General features: G+C 32.8%; 2 protein-coding genes across 2 annotated transcripts; one reads left to right on the forward strand and one right to left on the reverse strand.

Moving 5' to 3' along the window:
• Nucleotides 1-4,142: 4,142 nt before the first annotated feature.
• Nucleotides 4,143-5,978, forward strand: LOTGIDRAFT_72068 (hypothetical protein; the record flags this gene model as incomplete). Its single annotated transcript, XM_009059558.1, has 3 exons — nt 4,143-4,444; nt 4,754-5,033; nt 5,139-5,978. Coding segments are annotated over 3 exons (1,422 nt in total), but the record flags the coding sequence as incomplete, so codon positions are not given.
• A 684-nt stretch (nt 5,979-6,662) lies between these two features.
• LOTGIDRAFT_228741 (hypothetical protein) lies at nt 6,663-10,633 on the reverse strand. The gene is made up of 7 exons (XM_009059673.1): nt 10,505-10,633; nt 10,268-10,362; nt 9,831-9,908; nt 9,617-9,696; nt 9,082-9,141; nt 7,844-7,975; nt 6,663-7,286 (listed from the first exon to the last, which is right to left on the reverse strand). The coding sequence occupies exons 1-7, from the start codon at nt 10,614-10,616 to the stop codon at nt 7,076-7,078; spliced, it is 768 nt and encodes a 255-aa protein (XP_009057921.1). The 5' UTR covers nt 10,617-10,633; the 3' UTR covers nt 6,663-7,075.
• Between the last annotated feature and the right edge of the window lie 1,514 nt (nt 10,634-12,147).

The following is a 12,147-nucleotide window of genomic DNA, read 5'->3' on the forward strand; positions in this document are numbered from 1 at the left end:
GATATATTTTTTGCAGTGACATCAAGATTCTTTTAGAAAATGGAGAAGAATTACATGGCCATAAATTGATTTTATTTTCACAAAGTGAAACTTGGAATCAAGATGAACTAGAGAAAGTAGACATCTTGGATATCTCAGGTTTGGTTCAAATTTCTTATCATTTATAACCATGACTGTTGCTTTTAAAGGTTTGACTAATTCAGCTCTATTACCAGTCGGTAGCAAGTTTGATTTTCACCTACTGTCCTACAAGACGATGGGACAAGGGGTTTTAATAGAAGAAAACATTCTAATGACTGAGGACAGAAAATCATTAAAAAAAACTAAGCAAAAAATTTTGTTAGGTCCGATCAGTCATGATATTATAATTATATATAATATAATATATAATTATATTAAAATTAATATAACAGATTCTAGACAAACAATACAATAATGGTTTTCTAAACATTCAAAATTCTGTTTTGCTTCAGGATTTTTATGTGTTAGTGAAACCATTACAGATATCTGTCAAACAACATCGTATTGTCTAATGAGATGGTTGTACACCAATACAGTACCTACTGATACAGATTGTCAAACTATATTTATTATTACACATATCTGTCAAACAACATCGTATTGTCTAGTGAGATGGTTGTACACCAATACCAGTACCTACTGATACAGATTGTCAAACTATATTTATTATTACAGATATCTGTCAAACAACATCGTATTGTCTAATGAGATGGTTGTACACCAATACAGTACCTACTGATACAGATTGTCAAACTATATTTATTATTACAGATATCTGTCAAACAACATCCTATTGTCTAGTGAGATGGTTGTACACCAATATCATACCTACTGATACAGATTGTCAAACTCTATTTATTATGACAGATATCTGTCAAACAACATCCTATTGTCTAGTGAGATGGTTGTACACCAATACCATACCTACTGATACAGATTGTCAAACTATATTTATTATTACAGATATCTGTCAAACAACATCCTATTGTCTAGTGAGATGGTTGTACACCAATACCATACCTACTGATACAGATTGTCAAACTATATTTATTATTACAGATATCTGTCAAACAACATCCTATTGTCTAGTGAGATGGTTGTACACCAATACCATACCTACTGATACAGATTGTCAAACTATATTTATTATTACAGATATCTGTCAAACAACATCATATTGTCTAGTGAGATGGTTGTACACCAATACCATACCTACTGATACAGATTGTCAAACTCTATTTATTATGACAGATATCTGTCAAACAACATCCTATTGTCTAGTGAGATGGTTGTACACCAATACCATACCTACTGATACAGATTGTCAAACTCTATTTATTATTACAGATATCTGTCAAACAACATCGTATTGCCCAGTGAGATGGTTGTACACCAATACCATACCTACTGATACAGATTGTCAAACTCTATTTATTATTACAGATATCTGTCAAACAACATCCTATTGTCTAGTGAGATGGTTGTACACCAATACAATACCTACAGATACAGATAGTCAAACTATATTTATTATTACAGATATCTGTCAAACAACATTGTATTGTCTAGTGAGATGGTTGTACACCAATTTCATACCTACTGATACAGATTGTCAAACTCTATTTATTATGACAGATATCTGTCAAACAACTTCCGATTGTCTAGTGAGATGGTTGTACACCAATACAGTACCTACTGATACAGATTGTCAAACTATATTTATTATTACAGATATCTGTCAAACAACTTTGTATTGTCTAATGAGATGGTTGTACACCAATACAATACCTACAGATACAGATTGTCAAACTATATTTATTATTACAGATATCTGTCAAACAACTTCGTATTGTCTAGTGAGATGGTTGTACACCAATACAATACCTACAGATACAGATTGTCAAATTCTATTTCAACTGCTGCAACAATCTATTAGATTCAAAATACCAGCCTTACAGCAAAAGTATGTATTCTTAATCATAGTTAACCATGTCAGTTTTTATACGCCCACATTATAATGTGGTCGTATATTGTCGTCACCCCTGTCCATCGGTCGGTCCACAATTGGCTTGTGAACGCGATAGAGACTACAGTTTTCATCTGATTCAAATGAAATTTGGTGTGATCATTTATATTGATGAGATCTTGGACAAGTTTGATATTCACGATTTTTTGATGAACGGTTTTTGAGTTATTGCCCTTGACTTAGCCTTAACGAATTGAAATTAGCTTGTGAACGCAATAGAGACTACAGTTTTCATCTGATTCGAATGAAATTTGATGTGATCATTTCTATATTGATGAGATTTTGGACAAGTTCGATATTCATGATTTTTGTTGGACGGTTTTTATACGCCCACATATAATGTGGTCGTATATTGTCGTCACCACTGTCTATCCGTCGGTCCACAATTGGCTTGTGAACGCGATAGCCAGCGTTTTTATCCGATCTTAATAAAATTTAGTGTGTAGGTTTATATCCATATGGAAAATATATTGGCTAAGTTGGTGTATCTGGCTAGGCAACCACTTATTATATTTTAATAGCCTTTTAAACAGTCTTCAATCAAGATATTCAAAATAATTTTATTTTTGTCCATTAAACAATGTGCTTTTGATGACCCCCCCCCCCCCCCCACACCCCCACCCAAATATGGTCTAAGAGTTTGTGCATTTGAGATACAATCCTATTATAATACATGATATTATACATACAAATCATGAAAAAATTCATACACTTTGCATTTTAAAATTTCCTGAAAGACATATTTATATTAACCAAAGATATTGGTGAACATCTTTTTGCACAAATGAAGCACAAGCAGTTCACTGTTTTTAACCAAAAACCAAACGATTACAGAGAGAAAGTTACTGGATGGACCAACTCCAAACAGTGGCTCCAAATGGACTAAACATCCAGCATGATAATCAAATGATTCCATTTGTTGCCACCTTTAATCATACAGCTGCCAAAACCTCATCCATCGTCAAACAGTATTACAGTGAATTACAGAACAGATTTCTGAATGTATATACCAAACGACTTGTAATTGCCTATAAGCGCAATAAAAACCTTAGTAATTTTCTGGTCCATGGTAGACTCGATCCCATTGAATCCAATAATACTTGACCCCCCTCTCTATTTTCTAGCCCATTAAGTATAATATATTCTAATCCTTATATATAGATGTTTATCTTTTCAGAACCTATTCATACTCTTTTCTCTTAGAACTGGTAACAAGAAAACTTTCATTTATTTGTTTACTTATGTTTATTGTAGATTACTCGTGGTTGTTTTTTTAACTTAATACTAACTATGCTAACTTCACCTTATCTTGTATTAAACATTTATCTCTTTATTTGTGACCTTGGCCAGTGCTTTACATAGAAGTTTTTAGGAACTTCTTCACTCTTAACACTGTTTTTTATAGTTTCAAATACCTGTATATTTAACTCAAAATGATACAATATGATGTTCTCATGTAAATTGTCAGAGAATCCATCTTTACTCTTTCTAGATGTGAGAAGATGCTAACTAACCTAGTGAATCAGGAGAACTGTGAATTATTCTATAACACTGCTGTTGAGATCTCTGATACTGTCTTGATAGAATACTGTCAGAACCACTTCTCTCAAAACACTGTATGTATTATTGTAAGTATTATTATTGCTTCAGAGGGTAACAGTGAACATCTCAGGGGGTACCAATAATCACTGCAAGGATTAACAGAGAAGATTTGAAGAAAATTTGAAGGTCCATTAGAGTATTGACTTCTTTCACTGTGCTTAAGGTTGTTAGGGGGAACACCAGCAGCATCATGTCTTGGCAATACCTGAGGACCAGAATCACAGACAAATATTTTGATCCCAATCAGATATGACTGGCAGAAATATAACATTTTATTAGTAAATTTGCTCACAAAGTCAAATCATCCTCATTTTTAACTTTTCAGGACAAGATCCAGAAAAATACCTGGGATAATCATCAAGCTATGTCAGAAGATGAAGCAATCAGCATTGACGTTGCACAAATAATCATCCTTGATACTGTTGAAACTGATACAGCAAAATTAAGCTACCAGCAACTAGAGGAGTCAAGTTCTGGTATAAATACCTCTCAGAGTGAACAGCACCTGTGTGAAAACAAACCTTATGAATGTGATTATTGTGAAAAATCTTACAGTAAGAGCCAATATCTCGTGGATCACATCAAAATAGTGCATTCTACCTCCAAGGCTTTCTCATGTCCTCACTGTTGTAAGACTTTCACAGTCAATAAAAGTTTGAAGAGACATCTCAGTGCTCATTGTACTAAAATACTTCATACTTGTAAAATCTGTAGTAAATCTTTTAATCGAAAAAGTGAATTAGAAAGTCATTCTAAAATTCACACCTTGGATCCTGAGATATTGAAATCTAGTTTGTCTCTTATCACACAAGAAAAAGAAGTAACAGTGTCAATTTTCAAAGATGAAGGAGCCAAACATTCCCAAGTTGTAAGTGAAGGAGAAGGTACAAGCAAAGAAAGTTTTTTGAATGACCCAGCAAATGCAAATTCAGCATCTCCCAGGGTCACAAATGATTCTGATCCCAGTCATTCAACAGAGGATTGTGCTAAATTAGAATCTAATTCTGAAATAGATGTCACACATGAGAATGCTGTGAAAGATTTAAAAGTGGAGCCCAAAGCAAGAAAACTGACTGTTTTTGTATCAAACGTATGTGATTTTAGAAAGAGACCCTATAAATGTTATGTTTGTAATAAAGCCTTTACTAAATCAAACCATTTAAAGGATCATTGTACAGTACATACAAGAGTAAGGGAATTTATATGTGAAATTTGTGCCAGTTCATTTCTGACTAAAAATTCATTGAGGCAACATCTAAGAACTCATAGCAGTGAGAAACCATATAAATGTGATGTTTGTAGTAAAACATTCGTACAAAATAGAGACTTGCAAAATCATTTACAAAAAAATTCTGACTGTGACTTAGGGAGGAAACACCTTAATGTCGAAAATGAACCAAACGTGGAATTGATTTCTGAAGATGACATTAAAGCAGGGAGTGAAACAATCAAAGACAACCAGGACTTTATCCCCAGTCCCAGTCTGAAGTGTCTGATTTGTGAACGACAGTTTATAAACCAGGCGGGGTTAAGAGTTCATATGAAGATTCACACAACTACAGATCTTTCATCTAATATTTGTCACAAAATATTTCAAACTTCAAAAGAATTAGAACAACATAATATATCTGATCATGAGGAATCTAAAGAAAATATTTGTCATGTTTGTAGTAAATCATTTAATTCCAATCATGCTTTAGTCATACATGTGAGAACTCATACAGGTGAGAAACCATTTCAATGTGATGTTTGTCCAAAAGCATTTAGATCTGCTTCAGTGTTGAATAGTCATAAACGAACTCATACTGGAATCAAACCATATAAATGTGATGTATGTAATAAACGCTTTAGTAAAACTAATCATGTTCGTGAACACTTTCAGAACATCCATTCAACAGTTAGACCATATTCTTGTGAAATTTGTCACAAATCGTTCCCAACAAATAGAAGTATGAAAGTTCATGTAAAAACTCACAACAGAGTCGAAAATGCAGAACAGTATAAATGTGATATCTGTAGTAAATCATTTAATCAAAAATCGACTCTGCAGAAACATTTAAAACATCATATAGGAAATAAAGATGTAATGTGTGATGTTTGTGGGAAATCTTTTTACGATACTGCCGATCTTAATCGTCATGCTCGCATACATATTAATGAGCCTCATTGTGATATTTGCGATAAAACTTTCTGTAATCAGGAGTATCTACAGAAACACATGTTGGCTCATGAAGGAGTGAAAAGGTATGCATGTGAACAGTGTGATAAGTCATATTTCACGAATTATAATTTAAATAGACATTTAAAAGTTTGTAATAAATCAAAACCCATGTCTGAATAAACATAGAGTTTTCATTAATTGGTGGTTGGTAATTTATTGGAAGCTTAAAAATGGTTTATGGCTGTGGAAGATACAAATAACGAGCATTAAACAACATATAACAACCTCTACCTAACCCTAACAGAGTCACTTAATTCCATTCTTGACATTCACTTTGCACTTTTAGAAAAACCTAGTGCCAATTAGTTTCCATCCAATCCATACTGTTGTAAGCCGCCAAAGACAATGAAGGTGCAAATAGCCAGGACCAAACTTTTTATGTGAGGCACACTATTGAAGAATGTCATACTTCAATGTTCTTAGTTATGTTATCATTATCTTTAGTTTTCTGTCTGGCAGGAAATTTGAATGCTGTAGATAGATGCCTTTCAAAAACCTCTTTGAATTTAAAACACTTATAGCTTCTATTTAAATCACTCAAATTCCCCAGCTGATGTTTTAATTCCTGTAATTCCATAAAGGATAGTCTGTCTATAGAAATCCTTTTTTAAAGGGCTTTAATGGAAGGTATCCTTAGCAAAAGTTGCTGTAGCAATGTCAATCAGAAAAGCTGATTTGTTAAGTTGTGCAACATTTACATAGTCAGTCTGAACTCCACTGAATTATATACTACAGAAAAACCCATATATTTCAACTGGTCGAATCTACTTGGACTAGAAAAAACACAATGTATAAAATGACAAGATATTTATTTACACTCATGATCAAATGACAAAACAACACTTTATACAACACTAATATAACAAAAATAACCATTTCCCTAAAACAAAAAAAACTTCAATCTGAAAAATGACTGTAAACATTTCTGTTTATGTTTTATATATTTGGATTTTTCTGGCCAATGAAGTGATATATTTTTAACAATATTAGATACACATGATTGACATTTTCAAAGTCATTTTATAACAGTAACAGGTGGGACAAATCAGCTCACAATATTTTCAAAATAAAACCAAAATATGCCTTGTTATCAGCTATCTAAACTTCAACAATGAAATTGGGTCTATAAAAAGCTAACTGCATTGAATTAAGATTTTAGCCATGTCAACTAATTTCAAAGACGGAATTTTAATATTAAGTCTTAATTAAGCTACTGTCAGTAGCCATGACTGGACTTCTTCTAGACTAGATTTTGATTCTTCATCCTTCCCACAACTACACTCTACAAATTCTATATTAAATGTCTTTAAATCTGAAAATTCAAAATCTTTATTTCGTTTGCCGAGGAAGGAGTTGTTATTTCCTGTAGATTCCAGACCCTGTAACGCAGCAGATCTTGTTACTCTTAAAGTGTTCCTGAAAACCGATAAAATAAATAGTTAAAAATTTGTCAATATGTCAAAAGATGAAAATGGGTTGGACAATTAAAGGAACAGTCTATTGTTTGCTATTAAATAGTTCAAATTGTCAAAGATAGCTTATCTTCAATTAAGGGCTTCAATTGAAAATGAGTGGACTATATGCCCATACAGAAGATGAAAACTGAAGTCTTTATCTTATCTACAGGCAGCTCCTAAAGGGATAGTAGTTGATTTGGGTCTTGAATATATGTAAATAGTCTTCAGAAGTACTAGAAATGCAAAAAAATCGCATAATTCCTTCAATAATATCTCAAACTAGGAATTTCTTTTCCTATTTTCTATAGATGTCTTTCCTTTTAAAAAAGACAACTCGTCTTTTCAACTTTCAAACACGGATAAATCTGTACACACATGGATTTGAAGGCTCAAATTTCCACGATGAGCTGTGAACACTATTACTGATTAGCATAGCTGAAAAATTCCCATTTCTGAGAATCATGTATGATGGCACATCTGTCCCTTAAAGACTATCAATAGAACTGCCTTACTTACATTTCTTTTTCAAGCTGTGATCGAATGACCTTTGACCCTTTAGCAACGGTCAAGTCTTGTTTATTACAGGCTATTAATATTGGTGGAGAATTGTGGGATATCACATCGTCACTGAGTATGGTATACAGATATCTGAAAATAAAATTATGTAGCTAAGTGTGTTATTCCAAAATATTGCTTTGTGTTTGCTCACTTGATGTACTCACTTCTAAATGTCATTCAAATCTTAAAATGCAATTTTATATACAGTCAAGTAACCTAATCTCGTGCCAACCTATTTTCGTGCATCTCCGACAATGATAAATAAATACATGTGTGACATCGCGTTAGCTCCGCATTTGCATGTTTTGATACACATGGGTTATCTCTACATGGTCAACCTGCAGAATTTGCCCTATTGTTTCAAATCAATGTCAAATTTATTAACTATTTCTAACATAATTATACAAAATGGCAGATTACCAAATGTCAACATTTTTTATCGGCCAAATTTCCTTGTAATCCCAAGCTGTAATCGGAATTCCAAGTGTCGTCTGCTTGAATATATTCCAGTGAACAAGGTCACGTGACAACCATGTCAGCAGAAAAATTCTATGGAACACAATGTGAGTTATATTCTTATGTTGTTTCAATGACTTTTAACACTAAATCACTCTAACATTTTACTTATCTTATTTTGTCAAGCACTATTTTTTATTTTTAAATCATTGTTTTTTTGAAGGAATTTCCATTAGTTAATAATAATTATACAACTGGGTATACATACAACACATTTTTCTCGACTTATTTATAGATCAAACATTGTACGCGAAAATAGTTGACGCATTTTGCAGAGTTGGTTGGTTGGGTCAAGGTGTGGGATTCATAAAGAAAATCGAAACAAACCAATTTTAATTATTTCATAGAATATCTGAAGAAATATCTAAAACACAAAAAATGTTTTTTCCATTTTTTAATTTTGACGAAATTCCGTATTTAATCCTTATATGCACGAATATAGGTCACACCACTGTAATAATAACAAGGATAGCATTATTTAGATGTTATTAATTCATATTGCAAAATATATTTCTGAGTACAAAAAGTAACCTCAATCCATTTCAAGTAAAATTGCAACCCGAGTTGCATCAGAACATATTATGAACTCTTAAGAGTTAAGTCAAATTGAGCACAGTTCAACATAACAAGCTCTTGACATTTGAAAGAAACCTGATTTCAATGTGTAAGATAATACTCACTCAGCCACTTCTTTGATTTCCTTAGAAATTGTTGAACTATCAACTACAAATATTATCCCTCTGAAACAATCGATATGCATATGAGTATAGTCGAACAACAATATTTATAAACATCAAGGTTCCAATTCAAAACTTAAATTATCTATTTTATGTTAGGGTGGAATAAATAAAATAAACAAACAAGACTCATTTTGTTCATCACTACTTACACTACCTTAACAAAAGTTAACTGCCCATGTTTATCTTTTAAATCAAACGTGCTAGATGTGCCAATAAAAACTTTTTTAAATTTAAAAAAAAGCACAATAACTGTAAAGGCTTATCAGTTTTACATGGAATAAATTCTAATTAAATGCGAAAATGATAGCGTTTCGTTTTAAATCAGGGTTTACAGATCCCCAACATTTCTCCTAACTGACAAGTGTTTCCATTTTTCAATAGAATGTTTACTATATCAAAATTTAGCTAAAAAAAAATAGTCAATGAAGTCAAAAAGCTAAAAACAAAAGAGGCAAAAAAGATATGTCATACATACCTTGCTAGAGATTTAGTTTCATCTAATATTGGTGCTCTAATCCTATCATAGCCAGGCAAATCTAACATTCTTAAACTTTTCTACAATAGATAATGTAACAAAATAAGTTTGATTTGTTAAAAAAAAGTTCAATTGTCTCTCTCCTTAAAACCATTTTCAATTACACGCTTTGACTTGCAGGGAAATTAATATAGCCTGAAATGGTTACACTCACATTTTTATTAGGAACTGTATAAGAACTAGAATTAGCTTTCATTGATGTGAAGGTATTGGCATAACGTCCATAAACCAACTGAAAAAGAGAAAGAAAACTATCAACTTTAAGGATGAAAATATATGTCCTGAGAACCCTCACCCTTCTAACTGATAATAAAAACATAATATAACAAAGCATTATCTTTATTGCTCTAAAACAGGTTCTCTCAATATTGAAACAGATTCTTTCAACAGGAAGAAATTAAAAGGGTATGCCAATGCTGCTTTCTTGACAAAATTTCACTCAGGTTTCCTGCAATCAAGTCACCAATAGCACAAATATAGAATGTATTACTTTATTTCCATTTACTATTACTGATGATCGGATTGATGACAATTCATGACGAAACGCAAAGTTTTAAAAGTACAATATGGTCTGTTTCTTTCCATACTTACTCTGTTATAAAGAAGAGTTTTACCAGCATCACAAATACCAATAACAAGAATTCCACTTCGTTTATTGGAAGAACTTTTGAACACAGCTAACAATACTGAAAAAAAAAATCATACAAGAAATTTGTATGATTACAGAAAAAAAAGATGGGGGGGGGGGGGCTGTCGCACGCTTTTAATATATGGTTTCCTGCATAGAAATGAGAATGATTTAAGAGAAAAATTATCTTTTGATCTTACCCAATGTAATGACGACAACCAGAAGGGCTACAAGAATCCCTATTACAGTAGGATCTTGCTTTTCAATTCCTTCTGTAACATATGTAACCAACTTCTCCATTTCGGCAGCCATGTTGTCTTGCTTTCCTTCCGGTTGTGCGTGGATGGGCTCAGTTCGTTTACTCCTTAGTTGAATACGTGGCAAATAAAGGGACATGTTCAACTGTTGGCTTACTCAACAAGCCAAATAGAACTTCCATGTATGTAAATACAAGCATATATTAATAAAACTGTTTACTCAAACATAGAAAAAAATAGTATACAGTTTCATAATACAGAGAGAGCGAGTCCTCTTATGAACTAAAAAGGTGAATAATTTTGGAAAACAAATCTTAAGGTTTAAATGGGAGACAACTCTTCTAAAAGAATACGAACCTAACTTTGATGCGATGTTTAAGTGGACCGTTTCAGTTATGGTGTTTACTCCCCACTGTACAGCATCTTAAATAAATTGTAAACATATTGAAGTTCTACAGGTTAATGACACATCTTTTTGTTCTACTTTTCTAGGAATTTGTCTCGAAGCCTACATTCCAAACAATTTTTCCAGTAACTCTTTGAGCCATTATGCCTTACAAAGAAAATAGGCTTAACTAACCCTTTTGGACCAAACTGGGCTACTCAACCTGAGGGTAATTATCTCAAAGGAAGTAATTTTGAAATTTCTGAGGATAATGAGTTAGCATGAATTAGTGGACAATTATGATATAAGCGGTTGTATTCATTTGGGTTATTTTCTGCGACATAAAAAGATTGCAGGGCTCTTATATGAAAAAGATTAAGGTTAAACCTACGAGAAAATCACGAAATACATGTAGTAAGGATTTATAAAGGAAAGTAGGGTTATTCAATCGATCCTGAGACGGCTAATACAAGGAAAAGGTTGAAAACGCCTGGGCTAAATCATGAAAGATAACTTGATATCACATAATTATTATACATAGAAAAATAACAAGGAAGAAATAATTGCTATAAAAAAGAAATTGAAATTTGTTATTGTTATCGTGGAATCTGACAGTTTTTGTGTACCGAGATCGAGTTGAAAGATTTAAATACGAGATAAACTTGAAATTTTATAAGCTAACATGCCGTGTATGTGTTATCATGCAATCGTATCAGATTTGAGTCGGTATATTCTGATCATATTACCTTCACACTACTAGGCTATTTATTTTGTCAAGACATCGGTAGGATGAGTGTAGGACAGTTGCTAACGGACAGTTGCTCACGAGACAAATTCTGAGATGAGCAACAATTGTCCTATTTCTCTTTTCTATCGTGAGCAGTTTTCCAGGGAGCATTTGCTTGAGGGAGCAACTGTCAGGTGAGCAACTGTCCGTACTCCATTAGGTTAATGCCAGTTCCTCTGATTGTATACAGATTGACACAAAAACCTAGCCTTGGTACAAAGTATAATATGGACAAACTGGTCGGGCACTGGCTTGTTGATCTATGACAGTGAAGCAGGCCTACCTATGACATCATATAAAGCTTGCAGATTGAGCGGAAAAGCAACCCCCATTGCTATTTGGGGGTTCGTATCCAAAAGAAGCAGAATAAACGGCAAAATATGTTGTAGAATAATAAAACTACGGAAGATAATT

The sequence above is a fragment of the Lottia gigantea genome (assembly GCF_000327385.1).
Source record: "Lottia gigantea unplaced genomic scaffold LOTGIsca_4, whole genome shotgun sequence".
NCBI lineage: Eukaryota > Metazoa > Mollusca > Gastropoda > Lottiidae > Lottia > Lottia gigantea.

Coding starts and splice junctions, on each gene's coding strand:
- LOTGIDRAFT_228741 (XM_009059673.1), bottom strand. CDS start 10,616: ATGGCTGCCGAAATGGAGAAGTTGGTTACATATGTTACAGAAGGAATT. Junction 9,697..9,830: donor ATACAGTTCCTAATAAAAAT/GTGAGTGTAACC, acceptor TATCTATTGTAG/AAAAGTTTAAGAATGTTAGA. Junction 7,287..7,843: donor TCACAGCTTGAAAAAGAAAT/GTAAGTAAGGCA, acceptor ATCGGTTTTCAG/GAACACTTTAAGAGTAACAA.